Source organism: Pelodiscus sinensis, chromosome 29 (genome assembly GCF_049634645.1).
Source record: "Pelodiscus sinensis isolate JC-2024 chromosome 29, ASM4963464v1, whole genome shotgun sequence".
NCBI classification, from domain to species: domain Eukaryota; kingdom Metazoa; phylum Chordata; order Testudines; family Trionychidae; genus Pelodiscus; species Pelodiscus sinensis.
The window spans coordinates 11,656,081-11,684,068 of NC_134739.1; the positions used below are offsets into that span (position 1 = coordinate 11,656,081).

General features: G+C 59.6%; 1 protein-coding gene across 4 annotated transcripts; it reads right to left on the bottom strand.

Moving 5' to 3' along the window:
• Positions 1-165: 165 nt before the first annotated feature.
• Positions 166-27,987, bottom strand: PPP1R1B (protein phosphatase 1 regulatory inhibitor subunit 1B). Of its 4 annotated transcripts, none has more exons than XM_075911265.1 (9): positions 26,733-27,985; positions 21,465-21,525; positions 21,033-21,055; positions 18,328-18,403; positions 12,045-12,221; positions 8,156-8,233; positions 5,002-5,073; positions 2,978-3,127; positions 166-2,503 (listed from the first exon to the last, which is right to left on the bottom strand). In XM_075911265.1, exons 1-9 carry the CDS (start codon positions 26,811-26,813, stop codon positions 2,430-2,432), a joined length of 792 nt encoding a protein of 263 aa, XP_075767380.1. In that variant the 5' UTR covers positions 26,814-27,985; the 3' UTR covers positions 166-2,429. The 4 variants fall into 4 exon arrangements, with proteins under 4 accessions (XP_075767380.1, XP_075767379.1, XP_075767381.1 ...); XM_075911264.1 differs by having other exon boundaries at positions 8,156-8,236; positions 26,733-27,974; XM_075911266.1 differs by having other exon boundaries at positions 8,156-8,236; positions 26,745-27,969.
• Between the last annotated feature and the right edge of the window lies 1 nt (position 27,988).

The window sequence follows — 27,988 nt, forward strand, 5'->3', positions numbered from 1 at the left end:
GCACTGATCATGACACCAGGTCAGGTGCCTGCCTCATGCACTTACTGCATAAACCTGCTCCTGGGAGCTCTTGGATTTGTTCCTGGGCACTTGGTGACCTAGGGAGGAAGAGCCAGGCCTACTGTGCCTCCTTCCCCCTCTCCCAATCAAACAAACTGCACGTGGTTATTTACAAAGCTTTATTACAGCCACAAGGAGCTGGTCGGGTGCATGGAAGGGGCATTGCTCAATACAGGATCAAAGGGTACAGAGAGGAAAAGAGAGAGAGAGAGAGACCTAAACTAGGCTAAGAAGCTGCCTCTTGCTCGCAGCCCCCCCCCGTAGGGAGGACCGAACCATGGAAAACAGCATTTGGCAAATAAAAGAACTTCTTGCCTGTTCCATGTTAACGTTCCCTCGAGGGGGCTGGTTCCAATCCAGCTCAGGCCGCTAGCCGTCCGAAGCGTCCGTGGAACAAGGGAGGGGTTCTTGGCTCAGGTCCCGGAAGGTAAGTGGCCACGTGGCAAAAATCACCCTCCCTGGCACAAACCGGCCTCTGGACTCTCTTCTCCCTTGCCAGAGGTGGGGGCTCTAGGGGAGTTAGGCACCAACAACAGCTTTGAGGAACCAGAGCTGGGTCCTTGTGCAGATCCAGCTGGAGGCACGTTCCTGGGGGAAGCTGAGGCGGAGCCTGTCTGCCCTCAGGATATGAACCGGAGGACTTCAGGCTCCGGGGCTGGCAGTCCGCTATGATCTGGTCCCCCCTTCTATGTCACACTTTCCTTTTCAAGTGCTCCTGCCTGCCCTGTCTCCTGTGTTCGGCGTCCCTACACCTGGATTCTGCTGGACTGAAAGTCACGGAGATGCTCTGCTGAGGGAATCCTCTTCAAACTCTCGGGTCAGCACTCCCCGAGTCGCCCTGGGCTTCCCTCTGCAACAGGGAGCTGGAGTTTGCCCCGGCGGCCCCCTCACACGCTGCGGCTCTTCAGAGGAGCTAAGGCCTGGTTTGCTTTCATGAAACGTACACCCCAGTGGCACTAAAGACCTGATCGTCACCAGGAAGGAAGGAAGGGGAAGGAGAAGGGGAAAGGAAGGAAGGAATCCCTCCCATACCCTAGGGCATCTCATGCAAGAACAACTCCAAGACTCGTGAGTCTCAGGTCTGTTCGTGTGGGCAGGGGACCCGCCTCTGATGAATCGCTATTTGACACTCTTTGCTCACCACCCAACGTTTGGCAGGCCCCAGCAAAGAGGGCAACGCTGAGGGCTTAATTCGAAATAAGCTACACAAACCGAGCTACGTCCATTGCGTAGCTTATTTTGAGATCGGGAGCATCTACACAGCACTTATTTCGAAACGGAGCCCTCTTCCTCCGACTGCCCTTATTCCTCGTGCAATGAGGGTTACAGGACACGGAGGTAGAGGCGGGGAGAGAAGATGCAGCCGCTGTAGATTGAGCCCCCTGGGGCAAGGAGAGGGTCACGGGTTCGAGTGCCGGGTCCACCGGGGGTCCGCTCGGCTCGGCTCTGGTCGGGCAGAGCTGGGGCAGGCGGGATACCGGAGGTCTCCCGGAAAAACTCTGCCGCGTCTAAGGAACGCGTCTGCTTTTCCGAAACAAATTCAGAAAAGCAGGCATGTTTTTTTGGCATCCCTGCAAACCTCGTTTTATGAGGAAGAAGGGATGTTCCGAAAGAGGGTTTTTTCGACATTTGGTCCCGTGTAGACAGACGAAATGGTGGAAAAGCCTCTTTTGGAAGAAAAGCAGAAAAAGAGACACAAATTGCATCTCTTTTTCCAACTTTTCTTTGTGTGTAGACACAGCTGGAGTAAGAAGTCCTCCAGCTTGACGGTACGTTGGCACGATTTCGAAATAACTACCTGCTGTGTAGACGCGGACTCAGTTATTTCAGAATAGCGCTGGTTATTTCGAAATAGTGTTGCAGTGCAGACGTTCCCTGAATGGCCCCAAAAGACTGAACTCCCCGGTTGAGGACGCAAGGGAAGTTTGGCCTCTGTACTGCACCGGGACATGGGATTGTCTCCCAAGGGACGGATGGAAGCCCCAGAGTTTGGCACGTTTTGATGGATAGGCTAGAGCGCTAAGTAAATGGAGAAAAGGGAAAATCTTGCAGTAGCTTCCTGGCCTGGGATGGATTCAGCGCCCCGTAGCAAGAGGACTTGCCCACCTCTATCATCTAGATGGACATGCAAAGGCTTTCAAACATCTGTCAAGCTGCCGCCTTTCGCCAGCATTAAATTCACTTCACATAGACAAGCCAGCCACTGGCGGGTGACGGGAAAAACCAGAGAGATGAGAAAGGAAATTGGGGGGGAGGGGGGAATAAAGTAAACGAAGCCGTTAAGGAAAGAGAATCCACGGCGTGGAGCAGGAAGACGAGCGCAGTCCTTCGAGGGGACAGTTTCTTCTGTCTTCCTTCTGCCACCCAAACTAACTGTTCTCGACGTTCACAGAGTGCGGGGGTCTCTCTGCAAAGCCGACGTGTCTCCGCTCCTTGATGTGTTCTGGGGAGGAGAAAAAGGGGGGGGGGAGAAGATGCAGCCGCTGTAGATGGAGCACCCTGGGGCAAGGAGCATTGCTACTATTGGTTTGCATGTGGCCGGGTGCGCAGATCCTGAGTCGAGCGGAGTCCTCCGTGTATGGCTGGGAGGGGCAGGTTCTTGGTTTGTCCAGCGCCCGGGGCCCTGGATCTTGGACCCACCCTCGTCACCACCAAGGGAGATCAACAAAGCGTCCCCTCCCCAGTGGTGGAAGGCCACTGTTGTGGGTTAGAGGAGGCTGCTGTTATGGATGTTCGGGAAGGTCTGAGAGCCCCTTATGGAGCGGGGCCCCCGAGGCGTTGCATTGCCTGGCTCTGTTTACAGACACCGCATCTAGCACTGATTAAGTATGCGGAGGCTCCTCCTACACCACATTTCCCACCGCCACCCAGCCCGCACCCCCAGCCCTCTTCTGGCTCCCGAGGCTGAGGACCTTACCGCTTGGAGAAGGACTATCCTGCCCTGGATCCGGCTCCTGGTTCTTGGTCCCGTCTCCTTCAGTGGCTTCAGGTTTCTCCCACTCAGCGAGTGAGTTCAGCTCATCCCCGAGCTCCGCGATCCCGCCAGCGAAGGAGACTTTCTGGCCACCTAGCAGGAGCACACCCCAGCGGGTCACTCACACGACGGGCGTCCCCGGTCCCCATCCCTGCGGGCAGAGGGCTCCCGGCGGCAGCGAGACGCCTGCCTCACAAGGTCCCCCTGAGTCGGTGAAATCCTGAACAAGCAGCGGTGCCCCAGACCGATCCAGAGCCAACCCTCCTTCCCTCGACATTATCCCCTGCCTGGATACAGACCTGTCCTGGAGCCCCCCTGCTCCAAAACTCCTCCCAGTCAGCCCATCGCTCTCCACACGCAGGCAGGGAAAGCGCAGCTGGGAGGTTAATGAAAGACGATGGGGGCGGGGGGTGGGGGGGAGTCCTGATGGGTTTGCAGCCACGAGCGGCTGCTGCCTGAATTTCTGAGACCCCTGGGGCTCGGCTTGCAGAGGAAGTACATAAGAACATAGGAACGGCCGTACTGGGTCAGACCAAAGATCCATCTAGCCCAGTTTCCTGTCTGCCGACAGTGGTCAGAACCAGGTGCCCCAGAGCGGATGGACCGAAGACAATGAACAAGCCATCCATCTCAAGCCTCTGACAAACAGAGGCCAGGGACACCATTCCTACCCCCTGGCTAATAGCCTTTTATGGACCTAACCTCCAGGAATTTATCTAGCTTTTTTAAAACTCTGTTATAGTCCTAGCCTTCACAGCCTCCTCTGGCAAGGAGTTCCACAGGTTAACCGTGCGCTGTGTGACGAAGAACTTTCTTTTATTAGTTTTAAACCTACTACCCATTAATTTCATTTGGTGTCCTCTAGTTCTTAGATTATGGGAACAAGTCAATCACTTTTCTTTATTCTTGTTTGGGTTTGGAAGCAACATGGCTAAACTTGGAGAAGGAGAAGTGAAATGGACAAACCCAGGGGAGCTGGTGACCAAGGCTCTGAAAATGCGGCCCAGCCTGCCTTAGGCCTTGACTGCACTACAAATGCCAGCCTGGCACAGTCCCCGGCTATAGACGCTCGGGGATTGTGTAACTGCTGCGAATCTCGGCAATGCAGGACGGCAGCCGGGCTCCTCAGGAGTGGACAGGAGCCTGCATGTAACCGTTAACGGTAACGAATAAACCCAGGCCTATCGGTTAATTGTTTGAACGGTTACACTTGTCAATCCCTAATAGATGCAGCTTGTGCCAGAAGACAGTGTTCCTCTGTTGGCACAGTAAGACGGCCTCCCTGAACATAAGAACATATGAACGGCCACACTGGGTCAGACTAAAGGTCCATCTAGCCCACTGTCCTGTCTGCCAACAGTGGCCAATGCCAGGTGCCCCAGAGGGAGTGAACAGAACAGGGAATCATGAAGTGATCCTTCCCCTGTCACTCACCCCCAGCCCCTGACAAACAGAGGCTAGGGACACCATTCCTACCCATCCTGGCTAATAGCCATTGATGGTCCTAACCTCCATGAATTTATCTAGTTTTTTTTAACCCTGTTAAAGTCCTGGTTTTCACACCATCCTCTGGCGAGGAGTTCCACAGGTTAACAGTGCGCTGCGTGATGAAAAACTTCCTTTTGTTTGTTTTCATCCTGCTACCTATTCATTTCATGTGGTGACCCCTAGCTCTTGCGTTAACGACATTAGCTAGTCCGACAAGACTTTGTAGCGGACACCTGGCGTTAGAGACGGACTTGAAAATGGCGCTAAGTTTAGCCTTGTTGTTTCCAAACCCAAACAAGACACATGCAACACCAGGGCTGATAAAGTCTGGGCCCAGGTTAGGGCTGGGCCAGGTAGGAGCAGCCTCTGGAAACAATGGAGATGTGGCTGGGACGCTTAACCCGCGAGGCATTGCCGGGTCTGCCACCCACAGCACCAAATCGCCAGGGATCCTGTTCTCTACCCCGCCCGCAGATTACCTTTCCTTTTGTGCGACTTGGCGACAGCGGGGTAGATCCGCGGTTCAAAGGCTCTGGTCTCATTTCCTGGGGCTTCTCGGGGGAGCCGCGGTGACCGAGAAGAGAGAACAACACGGAATCTGCAGAGGAAATCACCAACAAAAGGGAGAACCCAACCGGCCAGGGACCCAACTCCTATCCCGGCTCGATGTGCAATATTCGAGCGCGCCAACTGCCCAGGGAGAGCCCCGGCTCAGGGTGGGTGGGCTGAGAGGAGAGCCCAGACGCTTCCTGCGTCAGGGTGATGCTCTGATTTACACGAGGCTTACTCTGAAGTGACTCCTTTTCTGCCAAAGGAGCTGAACTGGTTAGCCCCAGGAGATTAGCGGATCACGTCCCTTAGGCGGGGAGGAACCCAGTGCTGGGGGAATCACGTCTCTCAACAACCGGGTGCGAGAGCCAGGGCCGTCCAATCCCGCCGACCATGGTAACCCGATAAACGAACGGGTTAACCAGCCGGCCGCGCCCCCCGCAGCGTGACAGGCCCGGCTGGGTGACGGTTAATCAGGCACGGCGGTAAGCATGCGGGCAAGGCAGTCGGGGGAACCGATGGACCCGGGACCCCTTTACTGTCAGACAGAGGCGCCCCCGCCCAGAGGAAGTGGGCTGCGGAGCTGCCGTGGAGACCAGCCCAGGCGGGTTCCGCTTTCCCTAAAACTAGAGGGGTTGCCTGCACATTGAATGGGAAGAGTTCAGGGGCCTGTTGTTCCCCCACCCATGGAAACACCCTCCCCCTTAACTCACGTCCCTGCGGCAGGGAGAAGCCAACTCCCCCGGGAGCCAGCTGGTCTGTGAAAGCGGAGAGGCACTAGCCTTCCAAGCAAGGGCATACGCCAGCCCGTCCCCACACACCGCTCTGGGGGGCGGGGGGGCAGGGGAACGGGGGCCCAGAAGGGAACTGCCCCCCGTTGGAGAAGGGCTGAAGGAGGATTTGCCAAGCAGGGTGTCTCATTGGTGCGGAGTTCACCCTGCTTCTGCCAGCCACACGTAATCCTGACCCCTACGTTTGCCTGTTTTCCCTGCAGTTACCCCAGGCTCTTTCCCAAGTTTTAGCTCAAACCTCCCCCCAAAAAGCACCCCCTCTCTGACCTGGGTGTGGAGACCTGCGGCTCTCCTTTAACTCCAGCCACACCCCTGGCGTGCTGATGAGAGTCCCCCAGTGCCTCCCCCCAATTCCTCTTGCAAGGACAGAGCAGTTCGCCTCCTACTGGCTGGGGAAGAATCCGAACACGTCTCGGCGCCAAAAGCCCCGGGTAGCCCCTCCACTGCATTTGCAGGCAAGAGCGGAAACAGCTTGGATTCGCCTCCGGCGCTGTCCCACAATTCCCAGACCCTGCCCAGAAGGGCGGACAAATTCTCGCTCCAGCTGCCTGGCGAAGAATCCTTGGGTACATCTAGACTACAGGCTTCGGTCGACAGATACTGTCAACCAAGCTTCTGTCGAAAGAGAGCGTCCAGACTACAGCCCGTTCTGTCGCCAAAGCAAGCCGCGTTTTCGACAGTCTCGACGCTCTCTTTTGAAACAGCACAGTGTGGATGCAATCGCGCCTTTTGTCGACAGAATTCTATCGACAAAAGGCGTTCTTCCTCGTAGAATGAGTTTACCGCCATCGACAAAACTGCCACGTTCGGTCGACTTACTGTCGACAGAACGCGGGGGTAGTGTAGACGCAGGTATCGTTTGGTCGACAAAAGTCCACTTTCATCGACAAAACCCTGTAGTCTAGACACACCCCTAGAGTGGCCCCGCTCACTGCGCATGGAACCCCCACGGCACGTGGGGTTCGCTGTCCCGTGCCGTGGCTCTGAGACCACGTACGGCGAGGGATAAGAACAAGTTTTAGCTCAAACTTCTTACCCACGTTTTAGCTCAAACAGCCTGAGCTGAGCGCCAGCTGGCTTCGTAGCTCATGCTGTAGAAACGCCTACGCTAAGCTCCAGAGGGCCTAGGTTCAAATCCAGAAATGCAGCCACACACAGGAGTGAAACCCCACAAAGGAGGGGCCCAGTCCTGGGGTGGGCGAGGCTATTAACTCTGCAGAGTAGCTGCCAAATCGCACGGCCGGGTTTTGTCTCTCGCGGCTGCCAAGCAAAACGGCTGTAGCAGAAAGTGAAAGCGACCCACTTCGTTTCCTCGGGCGTGTAACTGGGACTGCTGGAGTCCGGGCGGGCTGCTCCCCCTCTTGTGACAGGGCCGTTAGCCCGCGTCACCCAGAGCCAGCCTTGCTCCAGAAAGTTCAAGTGGCACCCGTCCCAAAAGCGAAACCAAGCCTGGGTTTCAGTTCTAAGCCTCGTCGGGCTTTGTAGTGACCCAGAGACGGACACATGAGGCCAGATGCAGCCCTGGGTGAAACCAGGGTAAATCTGGAGCGGTTCCCTCGCCTCCGGTGGAGTCACTCCAAATGTAACATGGCGGGAAATGAGACCAGACTCTGATCTGGTTGTGATCCACAAGGGCCAGAGTGCGGTGATTGGTGTAAATCCAGAGTGACTCCATTCGTGTCTCTCTGGTTCCACCCCAGAGGAACTCACTGCTGATTCTGGCCCCGGGTTTTTTGCCAAACAGCCGCGCCGGCCCAACCTACTGCGGGAGGAGAGAGGCAGGCGTGGGGTGGGGCCGTGAACGCAGAGAAGGCTCCTTCACTAGGTTGCTGGATGCACACGGACAGCCCCGGTTCGCTCCGACGCCAAATCTTGCGCCACCAGCTGCGTTCCCGAGTGTCAGCCTATCTCCCCTCCGCCTGCCCCCCTCCCTGCACACCAGCCTGGCTGTCCCCTCCAGAAGCAGGGGGGTTGGGTGTGCAGGTGGCACGGACACCGGGGCAGGTGTGAAACCCCAGGCCCGTCGCCCCGAGGTGAGAGACGCCGGCGCGATGACAGGTGCCTCCTGGCCTGAGAAAACGTCTCTCCGCTGTAATCACCTGCTTCCCGGCGCCTCTGGAGCTTAGCGGGGGGGGGGGGAGGGTGCACGCACGCCGGGGAAGGGGTGAGAGCCTGTGAAAAGCGGCGTCAGCTGGTTCCCAGCTTGGGCTGGGGCTGTTTTCTCGCTGTGTGAGAGACTGAGGCTGCAGCCCCCCCTTCGCTGGTATTGCACGCGAGGGAGCCGTCCCCTTACCGGAGTGCTGCTTCGGCAGCATGGGCTTCGGGCGGGCGGCCGTCTCCAGGGCCAGAGGCAGCTCCTTCGTGACCTGGTCTTCTGGAAGGAATAGAGCAGCCAGATAAGCCTTCTGGGCGATACCGCGCCCAACCCCGTCCCTCCCCCCCGGCTGAATTTAAATGCCCCCCCCTTTTCTGTGACTCACCGTCCAATCGCCCTTGGTCCCCTCTGATGGCTGTTTGGTGGGGTGAGTGTGGCAGATCTCAGCAGACGGTGTCCCTACAGGGGTAGGGGAATTTCCCCCTGCCACCGCTGGCTCGGTGCACCCCCTTTGTCTGCAGCTGCGGCAGACTGTCCAAGGGCTGAACGGGGCCTAGGGATCGGCCGCCCCTCTCAGCCCTAGAGATGCTGCTGCCAGGTCAGGTGACAGACCCCCGCCGGGGGCTAATTCTTCAGTCCCACATAGTGGTTGAGTGGCTAGGCCCGGGGGAGAGGACTCAGGAGACCTGCGTTTTACTCTGTGCCTCAGTTTCCCCTCCCATCTTTACTCGCTTTAGACCGGGGTGGGGAACCATTTTTGAGGCAGGGGCCGCTGACCCACAGAAAAAACAGTCAGGAGCCGCACGCCAGGGAGAAGCAAAAAAAAAAACCCCTCACTGACCGAGGAGGAGGAAGACACTCTCCCCACATCCCCCGAATGTGCTCCAGCCCCATGGTGGGGCAGCGGAGGGGCCTGAGCACCAGCGCGGGCTCCCCAGTGCTAGGGGGGCCCCTGAAACTCAGGGGCCGGATCCGGCTCCTGGGCCTGAGGTTCCCCACCCCGATTTAGACAGTAACTGCGAGGCAGGGGCTGCGTCTTGCTCTAGAGACGTAGAATTCCCTGCACACGGGGCCCCTGCTGGCTGCGGAAGCCCCTGGGTGCCCCGGTAATACATCTAATCACGGAGCCCAAGGAGGGCCATCCGCAGCTGCTACCCTCCCTTCCTTCAGATGCCTCCGCTACCGTGCGGCCCGTCGGAAATCCGCCAGTCGGCGACGGCTGGGGGCTCCTTGGGACAGCTGGTGCGCTGGCTATCGCTAATTGCAGAGGCATTGCTGTCGGGAAGGCTGGGTCTGGCTGATTAGCTCCTTCCCGCTGGCCCTGCCCCCTCCCCACTTCATCCCCGACTTGTCTTCGGGGACTGTACGTTTGCCGGGCGTCGGGACAGGCGCCGCGGCTTCCCGAGTGCAGGGCCCTGCCTGGCGGGGCCCCGCTCCCGACCAGGCCAGCGAACGGCTCCTGGGACACAAATCTGAAACAGGACGAGGACGATTCCCCCCACCCCCAGTGCTTCCGGGAGAGGCGCCTTCCAAACGCCGGCGTTGATTTCTCGCTACTGTTGCATCGGCAGGGCTCTGAGGGCGTGGGGAGCCCGGGGGTGGACGGGGAGGGGGCTGCAGGGCAGGAGGGAGGGGCGCGGGCAGAGCAGGGGAGGGGGGCAGCCCGAGGCTGGGATAGCAGGTGGGAATGTGCCGAGGCCGGGGCTGGAGCCCCACCAAACAAAGAACTTGCCACTAACCCCTCCCAGCCTTTCCCAGCTCGCGCTGCCCAGCACAGACGGGTGCGGAGCTGCCAGAGCGCCAAGAGAAATGCCCCCGGCATGCCCAGGCCCATGCGGGCAGCTAGTGGCTCTCCCCCCGTCAATGCCATGGGGAGTCGGGTGGGGAATCGCTCCCCCCCGGCCGGCACAGGGGGAGCAGGTGGGTGGGCTGGGGTGGGTGAGCGTCTCTGCTCGCATGCCAAGGCACCCGGCTCCCCGCTCCTTTGTGCCAAGCAACAGCGATGTGGTTTCCTAGGTGACTGATGGCTCATGGTACCGGGAGGGGGGGGCGTGTGCTTGGTGTGTGTGTGGGGGGGTAGTTACAGGTTTCTCCCTAGCAGCAAAGGCGCTAAATGAAGGGATATTTTAGTATGCGCAGCGGGTCCCTGGCAAGTGGGATCCAGGAACGGGCTGGGCTTGAGGGGGGATTGCGAGGCCTTTATATAGAATTTTGCTATTCCGGCTGCCTCCCACCCGCTTGCAAAGCGCCCGCCCTCCCCGCGCCGATCCAGGGAAAACGGCCTCGGCTCACGCACACGGGCAGGAATTTGCTTGCCAACTGCTCTCCCGCCCTTCAAACCCATCACCTCCCTCGAGGGCCGGAGAGGTTAGAAGCCCCCCCCGCCCCCGGCCCACCCTGCCTTCCCCTCACCACAGATGGCCCAGAAAGCCCCGCGACCCTCTGCCTGCACGCGTGCCACCCCAGAGCCTTTGGCCAGCCCCTGACCCTCCCACACGGACGTCACGGCCTGTCCCAGGCGCACGGCTCGGGGTCCCACCCATCCAGCCCCTGCAGCTGGAAGATCTGAGCCTCTAGGGACCCTAAAGAGCTGAGACGTGGTCTGAGCCCCTCAAACAGGAATCTGGGGGGGCAGGCCAGCAGGATGCCCTTGGACGTGCCAGGAGCCCTCCAGCTGGAGCACGGATGCGAACGCTCCTGGAGGAGCCAGCAAACGCCCTAAGTGGGACCAGGCAGCCTGGAGCCCCCTGCAGGTCAGCGCCCTGGAGACTCGCCCGGCTCTCGGGTTTAGGGACGGCGCTCCTGGCTTGAGGAGGCTCCAGCGAGGAGAGCGGCGACCCACCCCTGTGCTATCGAATGGGACGGCCCTGCCAGCGAGAGAGCCGTGAGCCGTGCTGCGGTCAGGCCCAGGTGGAAGGGAGCATCACTGCCCGCCCCCCCGTGGGGAAACTGAGGCACGACCTGGCTGCCCCAGGTCAGCCATGAAGCATCGCTCCCGAGTCCCAGCCTGGCAGCGAGGGGAGAGCTGCAGCTGCCGCCAGCCACAGGCGATGCCCGCGGGCTGCGTGGTTTGCAAAGTGCCGTTCACCCGGAGCCCTGCGAAACCTGGCGCTCACCTTGCCAGACGGGACGCCCACCCTCCTGGCCCCCGGGGCCATCCTCGCAGCACGTGGTCCCGCTGCATCCCCCAGCCCCAAATCTGAACCTGAGCTCCCCTCCTCGGACTTCCATCCCCTCCTCCCCAGCGACGGCGCTGCTGGGCTACACAGGCGCAAGGAGCCTTCGCGACTCGTGGTGCCACTACTCACAGCAGTCGCCTGGCGGGGGGGCTGGGAGCTGCTGGGACCTCACCACGGCTCCCAGGCCCCACGGAGAGCTCCCCGGGGCCGCCTGGAGCCACGGCGAGCTCCCCGCGGCCGCCTGGAGACACAGCGAGCTCCCCGGGGCCACCCGGAGCCACGGCGAGCTCCCCGGGGCCGCCCGGAGCCACGGCGAGCTCCCCGCGGCCGCCTGGAGACACAGCGAGCTCCCCGGGGCCACCCGGAGCCACGGCGAGCTCCCCGGGGCCACCCGGAGCCACAGCGAGCTCCCCGCGGCCGTCTGGAGCCACAGAGAGTTCCCCGTGGCCGCCCGGAGCCACGGCAAGCTCCCCAGGGCCGCCCGGAGCCACGGCGAGCTCCCCGGGGCCGCCCAGAGCCACGGCGAGCTCCCCGGGGCCGCCCAGAGCCACGGTGAGCTCCCCGTGGCTACAGGGCCCCTGTGATGAGTTCAGAAGCTGCAGGGAGCTCACTGCAAGGGCCACAGCCCCCGTATTCAGAGTTTGTGCCATTCACAGTCAATGTGGGGACGCCTCTGCCAGGAAGGGTGAGGGTTTCCTGTACTGCACGGTGAAGTACCAACTGGCACCACTAGGGGTATCCCAGCTATCCCAAGGGGGCACTTCGGGAGCTGCAGGACGTGCGGGCAGCTCGGTGGGGCCGAGTCGAGGGGCGCCTGCCTGTGCCCCCTGCAGCCCTCCCCCCACTTGCTTTGGGCACCAGCTGCCCCTGCCCCCGCCCCGTGGCTACGGGTGCTGCGTTTCCCTTACCCGGCGCGGGGCTGCTCTCCAGCTCGCATGGGCCGGGGATCTCGGTGTCCGCGTCCTCTGGGTCACACGACTTGCTGTCCTCGGCCTCCTCTTCGGAGCTGTCCCCCTCCTCGGCCGCCTCCTCGTCCTCCAGCCCGCTGCCGGCCTCCAGGTGGGACTGCACAATGCGCTGCATGGCTGGAACGCACAAGGAGCACAGGCTGTCGCACGAGGGGGGTACAAGAGCCAGCGGGCAATGCCAGGTGCCCGAGAGGGAGTGAACAGAACAGGGAACCATCCAGTGATTCCTCCCCTGTCGCCCGTTCCCAACTTCTGGCAAACAGGCTAGTGACACCAGCCCTGCCCATCCTGGCTAATAGCCACTCATGGACCTAACCTCCATGAACTTACTTAGGTTTTTTTAATCCTTTCATAGTCTTGGCGTTCTCAACATCCTCCAGCAGGGAGTTCCACAGGTTAACTGTGCGCTGTGTGAAGAAATCCTTCCTTTTGTTTGTTTTAAACCTGCTGCCTATTCATTTCACTTGGTGACCTCTCCTTCTTGTGTTGTGGGAAGGAGTAAATAACGTTTCTTTATTCACTTTCTCCACACCGGTCGTGACTTTGTAGAGCGCTCTCCTAGCCCCCCTTCCATGTCTCTTTTCCAAGCTGGCAAGTCCCAGATTTATTAATCGCTCTTCATATGGCACCTGTCCCAAACCCCTGGTCATTTCTGTGGCCCTTTTCTAATCTTTTCCCCATGCCTTGAGATCCTTTTAAGTATCCTTATTTAGATGCCCTCAGGTGAGCTGAACTCAGCTGAAAGTCGGTTTTCGGACTTGCTGATCCTTCAGGAGCCCATCCAGTTGGGGAAAACTGACCTGACTGCAGGGGAAGGGGGCAGAACGTGATGCCCCACCCAGGACCCCGCTCAGATGTGGGGTTGGTTTTTTCCGACATAGTGTGTGGATTCAAGGTATATTTCACGGAAGAAAAATAAACAGATCGGGGTAGATGAAATGGGGGGAGGGGGGTTACTGGTAGGAATTGCCCCTGTATAAAACTATGGTACGCCCATATCTTGAATACTGTGTACAGATGTGGTCTCCACACCTCAAAAAAGATATTTTGGCCTTGGAAAGGGTTCAGAAAAGGGCAACTAAAATGATTAGGGGTTTGGAACGGGTCCCATATGAGGAGAGGTTAAAGCGACTGGGACTTTTCAGTTTAGAAAAGAGGAGACTGAGGGGGGATATGATAGAGGTCTATAAAATCATGAGTGGTGTGGAGAGGGCTGATAAAGAAAAGTTATTTATTAGTTCCCATAATAGAAAAACTAGAGGACACCAAATGAAATTAATGGGTAGCAGGTTTAAAACTAATAAAAGGAAGTTCTTCTTCACACAGCGCGTAGTCAACCTGTGGAACTCCTTGCCAGAGGAGACTGTGAAGGCTAGGACTATAACAGAGTTTAAAGAGAAGCTGGATAAATTCATGGAGGTTAGGTCCATAAAAGGCTACTAGCTGGGGGATAAAATGATGTCCTTGGCCTCTGTTTGTCAGAGGCTGGAGAGGGGTGGCAGGAGACAAATCGCTTGATCATTGTCTTCGGTCCACCCCCTCTGGGGCACCTGGTGCTGGCCACTGTCGGCAGACAGGCTCCTGGGCTAGAGGGACCTTTGATCCGACCCAGTACAGCCGCTCGTTATGTTCTTATGAATTGGAGGTGGCTGTAAACACAGCCAGGTAATAAACCACTGTCAACAGTGGATCACTGTCTCCCAAACAAGGCTGAGTGCATTCCTTGCTGAGGACTGCAGCCCTGCCACGGCGAAGAACAAAGGCAACGTTGTCTTTGTATGAGCGAAGTGCAGGGTACAAAGGATTGAAAAGAGGTGGCTGCAGGCTGGCAGGAACAGGGGTCTGAACAAGGCACGTGCTCCCCACAGCCCTGCCCAGAGGGAGAATCAGGGCGTGGGGCTAAAAGGGGTGAAAAAAGGGGGCAGGACTCCTGCGTTCACTCCCTGGCTGTTGTCTGGGGCAGGAGTCGGGTTTCTTGCTTCGTAACTGCGGGCGGGAGTGTGGTATAGTGGTTAGAGCAGGGACCGCCTGGCAGTCAGGACTGTGGAGTTCTGTTCCTGGCGGGGAGAGGGAATCCGGTCTAGTGGTTGGATCCCGGGGGTGACAGGAACTGGATTTTGTTCCGGACTCTGCGGGGGAGTATGGTCCAGTGGTGAGAGCGGGGCGGGGGGGGGGGGGGGGTTCTTGGCTGGTCAGTGTCGGCATCTCAGCCCCTGCCCCTCCTGCCCAGGTAGTGCTGATTTCTTTGGCGACCCGACCCTAGGAGCCAAATCCCAGCAGACCTGGGCAGAATGAGACCGGGTCCCTTTCCCACGCTGGTTGGCTTGTTCCGCCCACAACCAGGACTGATCGCAAGGGCCTCCCTGCTGGATTCGGAGGGAGGGGGGCAGAGAGCCCCATGCTGGGCCACCCCTCAGCCCCTGCCGGCTCCTGGGCAGCTCAGCCAGCAGGCCAGGCAATGCCCCGAGGGGAGGCAGGCGGTGGGCGGGCGGGGCTGCCCTGTGTGGGCTGGGATGCCCCATGGCCACTCAGGGACAGACCGGCACAGCACCTGCTCTCCAAAGGGCCAGGCCGTACCCACAGCTCCTGAGCTCAGGGGCCACGGGCAGAGCACAATGTGCCTCCCCCATCCAGGAGCCTGCTCTGGCCCCGGACAGAGTTAGAGGGGCCCCAAATTGACCCCTCCCCCACTTACAATGGGGCGTCACGGCCACTGTGGATCAGCCAGGGGAGGAGGGGGCTTGGGAACGCCCCGGCCATACCTCCTCCTGCCCCGTGCTGCTCCCGGCACTGGCTGCGGAAAGGGGGCGATTCTTGGAGCAGGGGGCTTCCGAAGCTGAACAACTGGCCCTTGGGCGGGTCGCTTGAAAGGCAGACGGGTGCCAAACTGCCGGGGGAGGGGGAGGACAAGTCAGGAGGGCGCAGTACTGGGGCCAGTGGGTGAAATGTACAAGGGGCCAGGCGAGAGGGTCCAATTGTCCCTTCCGGGTCCACGCTGTGGTGTATCCCACCACGTTCTGGGTCCCTCTGGCCCCGGCTGGCTGCGCCCGCTGACCCGGGCTGGGGGCTCGAACATTCCAGTAGCGGGAGGGTCTCCGCGCTGCTATTTTCAGCACCACAGACCACGCCCTGCGAGCATATGAGAGACGGGGGAGCCGTTGCCTTCCCAAACCCCCAGCCTGGCCCACCCAGACTCCGCTCCCCAAAACGCCTGCTGCAGGCATTCTGGGGGCGGAGTGTTGCTGCCCCCCGCACCTGCCTCGCAGTGCTCCTGGCCAGGGAGCTGGAGCTACACGCTGCCTGCCCTCCTTGTGCTCAGGCCCCTCCGCGCTGCCTTGCCTGCCCGTGGTATGGGGGACGGGGCGGGGCCTTCATGGAAGGGGTGGGGCCAGGAGTGGGGCTGGGGTCACCGACCGCCTGCAAGTCAGCTGACCGGGGCTCAGACCGCATGGGGGCTTGGCAGTCCCAGAGAAAGCCTGGGGGATTTCACCCTGAGGGACCGACCCAAAAGGAGCCCTGGGGATAGATTCCCGCTGGTGTAAACAGGCCCCACGGTGCTGGAGTGACTCTGGTTCACATCCGCTGGGTCTTTCTGGGGTTTTCCCAAGTGAGGCAGCTTTTGCTGACCTAGGCTCATCCCAGCTGGGCCCGACGCTAACCAGCGGGAGGCTCGATATCAATCCAGGGCATGATTTTCCCTGAATGACATACCCGGCAGCGTCGGGGGCCTTCCCTCTCTTGCTGCCATGCCGAGAGCAAAGCGCCTTCGAAGGCAGCGCGGGAACGAGGCGGGGGCTGGGAACGCGGGGGCGGGAGAGCCAGGCCTGACTCCTGGCAGCTTTCACAGCTCCTGAGATGCCAGAGAGACAGGTGAGAACAATACTTGCGTGCAGATCAAGTGGGAGCAGGCGGCGGATGGGAAATTGCCATACACGGCACAGAGCGTGTGCGTGCGTATGTGTGAGTTTGACGCAGTGTGTGCGCATGGGAGACATTGTGATTGTGTAAGAGAGGGGGAAGGAGGGGGAAGTGGCAGAGCAAGAGATGTGCTTCCTAAATCCACTCCTCAGTCTTCCTTCCCACTAGCCACCCCTCAGGGTGCCTGCTATGTGCCTCAGTTTCCCCATCTGTGACATGGCAGCAGCTGCCTTTGCCCACGCTGCGTTGGAGGGGGAGCCTGAGCTCTAGGCTGCCTGCCAAGCACCCAGAGACCACAAGGACGGCCGCCAGAAGGGGTGAGCGAAGCGGAGTGATGACCCTGCCTCTCACTTACCCTCCCGCAGCAGCGGCTCTGGCGTCACGCACCCCGCAACGAAATTCCTGCGTCGCAGGAAACTCTTACATACTTGGCAGCACCCGCAATGCAGACAGATTGTCAAACGCACACGCGGCGGCCAATTAGGGCTTTAAATAGATCATGTCAGTAAACACGCGGGGGCCCGATTCGGCTCCCTCTGACACGGGTGTAACTTCACCGGCTCTGCGCCCGGTGCCGCTGCTTTACACCGGGAGGGAGAGAAAAGAATAGAGCTTGGGAAGGCGGGAGAGAAATTTACCCTCGTGGAGAGGGCCCTTTCCAAACCTCACCTACCATCTAAGTCCCACATAAAGACCTCAAGATAAGGCTTAAGGCGGACACAAAAGGTATGCTGGCCCATTGCTCAAAAACAGAGGGAACTATTTGCCAACCAGGACAGCTGATAGGCAAACCCGGCGAGAAAAGCACAGACCTTAACTTCCCCACTGCCCAAGAGAACCCCAGCCTGGAACCCAGAGGCACTGAGAAAAGGACAGCGTACTCTGCCGCCCAGCCTTTGCTGAGAACCAGCTGCCTTTTAGCTCTTGCTGTAGAGGGACGTGGCTTTATCTCGCAACATCCCATGTTCAACTCCATGCTGATCAGGGTCCATCAGCTTTACGGTTCGATCTTAGAACTGGAAGGGACCTCGAGAGGTCAAGTCTAGTCCCCCACCCGCACGGCAGGACAAGCTCCATCTAGATCGGGGTGGGGAACTTCAGGGCCGGGGGCTGGATGCAGCCCTTGGCTTGTGTGGATCTGGCCCCTGAGGCTCAGGGCTCCCCAGCCAGCACTGGGGACCCCGTGTTGCGCTCCAGCCCCCCTGCCGTCTCCCCGTTGGGCTGGAGCGCACATGGGTCAATGGCCCCTGACCCATAAAAGGTTCCACAGCCCTGATCTAGATCATCCCTGACTCCCCAAGCATCTGTCTCGCCTGCTCTTACACATCTCCAGGGATGGAGGTTCTACAGCCTGCTTAGGCAATTTATCCCAGTCAGGGGCGGTCCGTGAGCCTAGGCAAACTAGGCAGTTGCCTAGGGAGCTGCCGGCCTGGGCACCCAACGATGACGTCACGGGGCGCCGGGGTGCCCCATGATTACGTCACGGCCATTGACAGCCATGCAGGCAGGGGCGTCGATCGCGCCTTCCACCTGGGACGCCAGCTGCCGCATCCGGACTCAGACCGCTCCTGATCCCAGCGCTTAGTCCATATAATTGTCAGAATCTCAGAGGGAGCAAATTCCCCAGGACAAGGAAGCTTGGACTAGTGGCGTGAACAAGGGACTGACAGCCAGGATCGCCCTGTTCTAAGCCCAGCTGAGTGGCCCTAGTGCAAGTCACTGTTCCCACGCTGTGCCTCAGTTTCCCTACCTGTAGCATGGGGATGGCGCAATTTAGCTCCCTCTTCATGTTGCGGCTGGGCTTATTTGATCTCTCTGGAGCATTTAGCCTTTTTCAAGTGCCACCCCTCAGGCCTGAGGCATTTCAAATAAAACACACTGGCTGTTTTTAATGGGGCGTAGAGGAGGGAAAAGCCCGAACAGCATCCCGGCTCCCCCTGCTAGCCTGGCTCTGCGGGAGCCCCAAAGCTATGATCTAGAGGGTCATGCGGTCTTTAAGGAGTTTCACTTTTCCCTTGAAGCTTTTGGAAACCAGACCTCAGTGCAGGGAAATGTGAAACTGAGGAGAAGCAGGAAGTGAAACTGACGAGGTGAGATGGCTTTACCGACAAGGAGGGGAGTGAAGGATGAAACATGCCTCTGTGGAAAGGCAGGGCATCCTTTGGGGGCGGAACAGGACTTGAGAGCGATCTGGACCTCACAGGTGTAGCAGGGTGTACGCGAGGCATAAGCTTTGCACTGTCTCTCGGCCCAGGGCTGGCCCCAAGCTCGCTTTTTACAAGAGATGGAATAAAAGCCAACGTACCTTTAAGGGAGGGTGGGGTGTAGGCACACGGGTTGGTCCTCTTGGTTTTCAGCAGGTGGCCCTCGCCCAGCGTTCTCTGGAAGGGAGGAGAGAGTCAAGAGCACCAGAGCAGAGCAACCCCGAGAGTCGCCAGGTCACACGGGCCTTGGAGGGCCAAGCTCAGGACTGGGACAGCGGGTCCAGCAGCCACCCAAGTGACTCAGCCAAAGAGGCCCCGGTTCAGCTGCCTTCCCTGGATTCACAGCAAGGACCCCCATGTGCTGCCCGCTGCCCCTCCCGAGGCGGATGCTGTTGTGAAGCAAAAAGCAGGGAATGCCAAGCCACCCTCGGACCCGGTGGAGGGCAATTTCCGCGCCCCTGTGCCAGGGCCTCACCCCTCCGCCCCGCGCTCAAACCAAAGCCTTGCGCCGGGGAGGCAGGTGAAAGGCCCTGGCTCCGACGCTGCCCTCCGGTGCTGTGCTAATTTGCCCACTTCTCGCTGGGTGGTTTCTTGGGACACGTGCGAACGCCTTGTGCTGAACAGCCTGCGGCAGCTGGTGTCTAGCTGGGATGCTCCCTCTTCCCCAGGCCTGAAGAAAAGCTGTCTGGGTCCTATCAAAGATATTACCCCATCCCCCACCTCGTCCCGCTCGCGTCCTGGGACCCACACAGCTCCCATGCTGCAAACTAAGGTGTTTAGGCTCTTAGCTATCCCCAATATTACCGCAGCGGGGCCGACAGCCTAGCCGGGCCCCTGGGCAAGGCGGGGGGGCGGGGGCCTGTGCCATACCTCTGGAAGAGGCGGGGCACAGGTGGAAGGGGCGGGGCTAGGGCTAGGCAGTCAGTAGCACAGCAATTTAAAGGATCCCAGGCCCCAGCCATCGGGGATCCAGGCCCTTTGTCCTGCCCCCCCCTTCCGGCGGGCCTGCATCCCTGGGAGTTTGGCTCCTAAACTCCTTTGGGGATTCGAGCGCCTCTATGCGCCACCCAGAGAGAGGGAGCGCAAGGTCACCGTGCACAGGAGAAGGGCTCTGGGGTTCTGCCGCCTCCTGGGGGTGAGTGGCTCCCTAGCCCAGTCGGGTGGCAGAGAAGTAGGAATGGCTTTCTGGGGAGAACAAGGAGCTGGTTGGCCGATGGGGGGGGGGGGGGGGGCAAAAGGGGCAAGCACCAGGGGGCCCAGTGATTCAGCAGCTGCAGCCCCATGTGGGACACTCTGGGTGGCACTGAGGGGTTGGGGGGAGGGGCTGCAGAGCCGCCCCCCTCCCCTCCCGCCTTGCTCAGGGGCCCGGTAAGTCTGCAGCAGCCTGCAAAAGTTTTTGCCCCACTACATTTGCTAGTCTTTAAGTGCCCCAGGACTCCTTAGTTTTTGCTGAGACTTTCCTGGGGAGAGAGGATCTAGGGGGTGGGCTGAGGACTCCTGGGGGAGGAGCCCTTGGTGCTGGCAGGCCTGAGGGAAAGGGGCTTGAACTGAACTTGGCTTCCCTGTCAATCCCCCAAACTCCCAGGAGCAGCGATGGTGGTCGGCGGATGAGAGGAGGCCGGGTGAGTTTGGATTCTAACAGGCGAGTGGACTGAGTCTGAGCCCACGCGAGTGGGCTGCCCCTCCTCAGACAGGGCGGTCCACGCCGCTCGCGAGACTGTCAAACCCCCGTCTGATGGCGACACGTTTCATTCGCCGTCAATGCGGACGGGGGCCGACTTTGAACTGGCCCCACGGAGGCCAAAGTCTCCGCAGGGCTCTGCCCACGACCTCCCGCGAGATGCCGGGGCTGTTCGGTCCCCGCCAGGCGGCGAAAGTTTGCGGCAGCTCTGGGCTAAGTCACAAATCTGCTACAGTCGCGAACGGTGCATTCTGCGCCTGGCGGGGTGGACTTGAAGAGCAGCCAAGCCCTGCACCGGCTCCTAAGGGCTTCATCTTCCATCCCAGCTTAGCCCTGTGCTGCGCAGCAAGGAACTTAATTTCATGCGAGATCAAGGAGAAGTCATGGGAAACGTGGGCAGAGATCGTCTCCCGCTGGGAGCTCCTGGAGCGCGGGGACTGAGCCGGGCTTGGCAGCTGCTGAAGTTGTTTGGGCGCTTCCAAGGTAACTCTGCACGAGGCCGTCTATCGCTGCCGGGCTGGCTTCACAAGGGCAAGGCAAAGGCCCAAGGCCAGGAGCCGGGGCCGGAGGGGGGGGCACCCAGCTGTTGTCAGGGGCATTTTCTCCCGGAAAATGAATCCTGCGGGACGGCAGTGACTTGCAGCGCTCCTGGAAGTGAGCGCCCGAAAGCAGCCGCCGTCGGCAACCTGCGTACACTTCGCATGCCAATGCCCCTTCTCCCCCCCCCCACTATTCCAATCCTCAGTTCTGCTGGTGCCCCTCCGTCCTGACCCACAGCCCATGCCCCACACTCGCCCCCACGCCCACGCTCGCCGGGGGACGAGGGCGCTGCCAGGGTCGCAGCTTCCCCCACCGGAGGGTGAACTGGGACAAGTCTCTCGGGAGACGGGTCAGGCCCTGAGGCTGCGTTTGTGCCTGTTCTGAGCCAGTTACACCCCTCGGGGGAAGGGACCTTTGTAGCGGCCCCATTGCCTCCACCTCCACCCTCCCAAGCAACCCTGGGGAGGGGGCTCCTGAGGCTGCCAGGCTGGGCAGATCCTAGGTTGTTTCACTGCGTCTCCATTTCCCCAGCCCGTCCACCCCCCTCCCTCCTTGCAGGGCCTGCTCCCTCCTGCCTCCACTGACCTGGTAAGGGGAATATTCCTCTTCTGCAGGAGCCAGAGGGCGGGAGAGAGGCGGGAAGAAGGAAAAGACAGTCAGGCCACGAGCCGGGGCAGCAGGACGACAGATCCCCAGCGCTCGGGCTCAGAGCAGCTAAGGAGGGAAGGCAAACGCCGCCTCGGTGCAGGGCCCAAAGGCCAGCCCGGAGCTGCCCCCTTTTCCCCGCTCCTTTTCCCTGCTTCTCCCTGGGAAGGCGTCGCCCGCTGTGTCTCCGCTGTTGGCCACAACCAGGAGAGATCCTGCCGGCCAATGGGTCTGGCATCCCCGCCCTCTCCCCGGCGGTGGCTGAGCCCCTGCCTTCCTGGAAACCTCCCTGTGCCTGGCCTGCCCCCTGCTCTCTGCCGTGCCCCCCGGGCTGGGATAGCAGCCCCAGCCCCCTCGCCGAGCGGACCTCACCTGGGGAGGAGTGCTCCGACATCTGGAAGAGCATGGCGGGCGTGGGCCTCCGGCGGCGGATCTAAACGGGGGCATAAGGGGGAGAAAGGTTTAAGCGTCACTTGATTACCCCACGGGGCAGTGGGGGAAAGAGCAAATACTCCAGACCCCCCTCACCTTCCTTCCTTCCCCCCCCCGGCGTCAGAGCCATTGTGGTCCCCAGGCCTGGCCTCGGGGGCCACCCAAGACGCGGCATCGGGCTGCTCAGCCAGGAAGCTCGCCTGCCCCAGAAACAACACGGTAAGGTTGGGCCAGCAGGACCCTGGTTTCACGGCCGTCCGCGCTGACCCATACGGTCCCACGCACCCCGTCTGACCCCGGCTCTTGTGTTAGGGTTGGATGGCCAGCAACTCGGGGCGTGTTTGGGTTTGTACAGCGCCTGGCGCAACGGGATCCTCGGCCAGGGCTAGGGCGCCTGTGAGCTACGGTAATACATGTAATAAATAACACAACCCGCCCCCCCGCCGGTAAACCAGCACCATCGCAAGCCCTCGCCAGCCCCTCACAGGCCCGCCAGCCCTGTGGCTACTCACTCGGGCCACTTCTCTCCCACTGCCCGCAGCGGCCAAACTCTGCCGTGGCAGGCAGCACTGTCGCCCTCTACTGGGCAGCACTGGGCGTGCATGTCGAAACCACGCAACATCAGCCCACGGGGATCCCCGCCACGGGAGGGAGCAGGTTTCCAACCCTGCCACGCAGCGCTGGACACTAGCCCGTCCTGCGGGAAGATCCCCAAGCAGCCAGCCTGCCCACCCGCCCAGTTTTCTCCTGCCACGTTGGAATCAAACACCTGGGATTTCGTTTTTGCAAAATGAGGCCGTTTGCCACGCCCGTGGCTGCGGGAAACGTGGCTCAGGGGAAGGCTCAGGCACCAGCAGGCGAAAAAAGCCCCCCCCATGGCAGATTATTTTGTTGTGTTGGCTATTGCCTTCCCTCTCTGTCCGTGGGGTGGCAGGGGTTCTGTGGGGTGTCATCAGGAACCACATTTGTAAGGTGGGCACCGATATTTGGGTGCCCAGCTTGAAATCTAAGGAGGATTGCCTAGTGGTTAGGGTCTCACTGCCTGCTCTGCTGTTCCGTATGATGGGGGTGAGGGGACACAGCAGTACCCAGGAAATGCATCAAAGAGACCTGATTCATTCTTAGCCCCCCCCAACATCTAGGCACCTGGGACCCTTTGAGACACCCCAAATCAGGGATCCAGGATCTGCAGCATCCACAGCGAGTGGTCACTTTAGAAGTGAATGGGGGCCCCGTTTTGCTTTAAGTGCTCCGGGATTTTGTCCGGCCCCGGCATTAGCTCTCAGCTGCTACGGTGGGTCACGGGGGAAAGCCCCCTCGACAGGCAGTTGGGGTGCATGGGACTGTGCTTCTCCAAGGGTGCCTGGACCTTCTGGGCGTGCAGCTCTTTGGATGGGGCGCGTGTGTGTGCGTGCACACTTTTGCCCGAGTGTGCCGTGATTTGACACGAATGCCTGGTGTGCAAGTTTGGGTGTTGGAGTGGTGTGTCCGTGTGTCAGTGAACTTGTGTGTGCGAGTGTGTATCGTGGGAGAATGGCTGTGTGGTGCGCGCCAGTGTGGTGTAGCAAGGGTGTAAGTCGGGGCAGGGGGAACCTTTCTTGGGTCGAGGGCTGCTGACCCACAGAAAAATCAAGCGGGGGCCGCACACAAGTGAGAAGACCCTGACTGAGTGGGAGAAAGACCCTCCCCACATTCCCCTCACCCCCCAGAGCCTAGGGGGGCCCAGGCTCATAGATTTTGTGTGCTCCAGTCCTGCGGGTGGGTGGCAGCGGGTGACCCCTGAACCTCAGGGGCCGCATCTGGCCCCCAGGCCTGAGGTTCCCCACCCTTTGTGTGAGTGGTGCAGTGTGTGTGTGAGAGAGCGGCTGTGTGGGGTGTGTCAGTGTTGTGTATTAGTGTGAGAGGTCTCGGCCCATCCAGTTTCCAGGGAACATAAGAACAGCCAGACGGTCCATCTAACTCAGTGTCCCGTCTTCCAACAGTGGCCAATGCCAGATGCACCAGTGGGAGTGAACAGAACAAGGAATCATCCAGTGATCCCTCTCCTGTCTCCCGTTTCCAGCGTCTGACAAACAGAGGCCAGCGACACCATTCCTACCCATCCTGGCTAATGGGTAGGACCTGGACCTATCCTCCACGAATTTATTTAGCTCTTTTTTTGAACCCTGTTACAGTGTTGGCCTTCAAAACATCCTCTGGCGAGGAGTTCCACAGGTCGACTGTGTGGTGCATGAAGAAATACTTCCTTTTGCTTGTTTTAAACCTGCTGCCGATTCATTTCATTTGGTGACCCCCTAGTTCTTGTGTTACGGGAACAAGTAAATAACTTTTCATAATTCACTTTCTCCACACCAGTCATGATTTGTAGACCTCTAGCCTATCAGCCCCTTAGTCTCCTCTTTTCTAAGATGAGACGTCCCGGTCTTTTAAATCTCTCTTCATACGGGACCCGTTCCAAACCCCTCATCATTTTTGTTGCCCTTTGCTGAACCTTTTCCAGTGCCAATAGAAGAAGAGGTGACCACATCTGTATGCCGTATTCGAGATGTGGGCTACTGTGGATTTATACCGAGGCAGTAAGATATTCTCGGTCTTATTCACTGTCCCTTTTTTAATGATTCCCAACATTGCTTGTTTTTTTGGCGGCTGCTGCACAGTGAGTGGATGTTGCCAGAGAACTCTCCACAATGACTCCAAGATCTCTCTCTCTCTCCAGTGGTTATGGCGAATTTAGTCCCTATCATATTGTACGTATAGTTGGGATTATGGTTTTCCAATGGGCATCACTTTGCTTTTATCCACATTAAAATTCATTTGCCATTTTGTTGCCCAGTCACCTAGTTGTGTGGGATCCTTTGGAAGCTTTTCACAGTCTGCTTCAGTCCTAACTCTCTTGAGCAGTTCGGTATCATCTGCAAATCTGGCCACCTCGCTGTTTACCCCTTTCTCCAGATCATTCATGAATATGTTGAAAAGGGAAGCTCCTAAGCCCAGGGACCCCCTTGTGAGGAGATGGCAGGAGAGGCTGGGCCAGAAAATCCAGCTGCAGCGGGTGCTTGCTCCAACCTACGGGGATGAATTGTGCTGGGCCATGAGACCTGATGCACCTCTCCTTGCCCCAGGGCAGAGTTCCCTGTAGGCTGAGTGCTTAGGCGGCCCCCCAGGAGAGATTCAAATGCCGCCAGCTGATTAGCAGAGCCCCCACACCCGGCAGCAGGAGTTAACAGTGGTGGTGCATGGAACAAAATTTATTCCACACGTGGATGGAAAGAGTGAGGGGGCCACTGCTCTGGGCGACTCCAGACTAAAAAGTCAGATGTGGATTTCACCCCGCAGGAGCAAGGGAGAGATGGAGGGAGAGAGACAGGCGCCTGGAGGAAGCGCCAAAGCCGGGTACAACTTACATGGGGCACTTTGGGTCATTCCAGGGGCACAGGCGGAGTCTCTGGGTGATGGGCCTGATTAATAGCACCCGGGCAAGGTGCCAGCCCCATGCTGCCTCACCCCTGGATTGGGTGGCACCCCCACGCGAAGGGAAGGGAAATCAGTCCCCGTAGCCCCTTGGCCTCCCTACTGAGGGTGCGATCAAGGGGGCCAATTGGTGCAAACGGCGTCATCTGTCGCTTGGCCACGGCTCCACCAGTCAGGCCTGTGGGCTCCGATCGCGGAGGCACCCGCCACGCGTCAGATGGTCACTTGACGGGCCCCTGGGAATGGAATTTCCCTACAACCCTGGGCAGCGTTTGGGGGGGGGGGTTTGTTACCCCTCCCCAAATTGCAAGCCTCAGGCAGGTGAGAGCTTTGCCCTCCCCCGCACAGTCCCATTGGTCTGACTGAAGCGCCGCCCCCCATCCGTTGCACGTGTCAAAACATGCCCATGCCTAGGAGGGGACCCGCATTTCGCTTCTGGCCGGTAACCCCGAGCACCACCGTTCTCTCGGGTGCCCAGCTGCACCGTGCGGCGTGTGCGCCCGGAGGACGTTGGCTCGACTCACCGCTCACGAGGGTGAACCGTGCAAGCGGAGCAGGCTCACTTGTGCAATTGCACCAGGTGTCAGGTGCTGGACCCCAGGGTGCTGCCGCCCCCCCCATCTTGAAGTGGATCTATAGGGGATCACAGCTTGGCTCGCTGGCTCCCCGCACCCCCACGACACACCTTGTCCCGGCCCTCCTGCCTGGCATGCGCGGATTGTGTCCTGTCCCGACCGGCCACACTGCTCACTTTGGAGCTCCACCCCCCACCCCCCCAAGACAGAAGGGGGCTTTGATCCGACCCCCTCCCCACCACCCTTCCGATCTTTGCTGGGGGCTCACGGGAGCGGGAGCCCAGGCACCTCCGGAGGCAGGAAATCCCTTTCCTAGGAGCCTGGCTGGAGGCACCAGGCGGCTCACTCGCACCTGTGCGGCTGGCGAGGGTTTTGCAGCCGGATTTAACCCAGCGCGGCCACTGACACGCACCCAAGTGGCTGCTCTCCCGCCACGGGGCCTGGTCCTGCAAAGAACTCAGGGTTTGCCCTCCTGGCTGCCCAGGGCAGGCGGCTTTTGTGACATTCCCTCCGCGTAACACACAGCAGCCTGAGCCTGCTGACAGCCTGGTCCTGGCTCCGTGCATCTCAGGGGGGATGGAGTTGGAGCAAAGGGGAAGAGGTGCATTCAAGGGGGGGGGTGCTCAGCCCTTGGCTAGCCAGGGATCAGATTGGGGGGGAGTCAGTCTATCTAGGGCCTGGCACTCAATTGGTGCAAATCGTCCCCTTTGGGGTCACTATAGTTGCACGGATTCACACCCACCTCCGGTGGCACGTGAGTGTGAAGATCGAGAGCGTGTGGGACCGTGCGCTGAGCTGCATTGACGCAGGTTGTGTCCCTGGGCGACTTGGGGGCGCCGCAATGTGCACACGCCACAGTGCATGCGAGGGCACGCACGGGCGCGCGTGCGAAACGGGGGTGCACACGAGTGGCGAGCAGTGGGTGTGCAGGAGGGCTGGGGCCGTGCGCAGGTGCGAGGGTACCCGGGCAGCAGAGGGTCCGGGCTGTGTGAATTGCGTGTCTGCGAGCGCGTGGCTATCGGGCAGGGGATGTCCAGGAGCGGGCGCCCGTGCGGAGGGGGAGGCGGAGGTGACCCTAGCAAACAGGCACCAGCCCTACCACCAGCACTTCTCCGCCGTGTCACCCCCACATCCCAAACCACCCCCACCGCGCGCCCGTTACCATTTCCACTGCCCTGGGGTCCAGCTGGCTGGGGGGCGCCGGGACGGAGAACTGGATCTTCTTGCGGTCCTTGGGATCCATCGCTCCCTCGCTCGCTCCCTCTTCTTCCAGTTCAAGTCTCTCTCTCCTGCCCTCCGGCTCCTTCGCCCGCTGAACCCTGCCAAGCGCTGCCCCCTCTACCAGCCCGGGAGGACCCTGCTGAGCCCAGCGGCTCTCCCTCTGCTCCTCTCCTGCGCCCTGTCCGCCAGCAGAGTTAGGCAGCTCCTGCGCCCTGCTCCATCCCCGCTGCACAGTGAGTCCCGGAGTAGGGAGGGGAGAGGCAGGGAGAGGAGGAGGAGGGGAAAAAAGGAGGGGGGAGCTAAACTGCTACTGGCTCTGTGGAGTCACAGCCTGAATTATTAATCTCCCTGGGCAGGGGGCAGAGGGTTCGCTTAATGAGCCCTGGCAGGGAGCGAGCTGGGGGGGTGTCAAACAAAACCAGCTGCATCTGGTCTTAACCCTTTCACCGCCCAGGCGGAGCTGCCCTCCCAAAGCAAATGGATAATGTCCAGGGGAGAAAGCACTAGGCTGGGAAGCAGAAGATCTAGGTTTGGTGCCTGGTTCTGCCACTGAGCGGAAAGCAAGTCATTTAGCCACCCCGTGCCTCAGTTTCCTCCAGCTGGACCGCAATGAGAAATGGCAGTTAGTGAAACAGCGTCGGGCACAACAACTTTCCCAGCCTGAAAACAATGTCAAAGAAACCCCCCTCCCCTCCAACTTTCAGGGTTTTCCCAGAATGAACATAATGGGGCACAGGGGCCCCCCAAACTTTCAGTGTTTCAGAACAGTGACAATATCCCACTGACAAATTCATGATTTTCTGGCACGAATCAACTTTTCATTCCGATCTCTAAGCTCATTTGACTGAAAAGACGTTTCAGGGCGAACGGTTGAAATCTAAACCGAACCCTTCCAAAGGATCAGACCGTTTTCAATTGGGTCCAAAACAAGGAGAAAAATCAAATTGGTTCTTCCGTTGGTGAATTCTTTAAAGATCTCAACTTTGTATCCCGATTTGAGATGGGGGGGCGGGGAGGATGTCATAGAATCATAGAACAGTAGAACTGGAAGGGAGCTCGAGAGGTCAAGTCCAGTCCCCCTGCCCTCATGGCAGGACCATGCTAGATTTAGATCACACCTGATAGGTGTCTGTCTAACCTGCTCTTAAATATCGCCAGAGATGGAGATTCCACAACCTCCCCTGGCAATTTATTCCA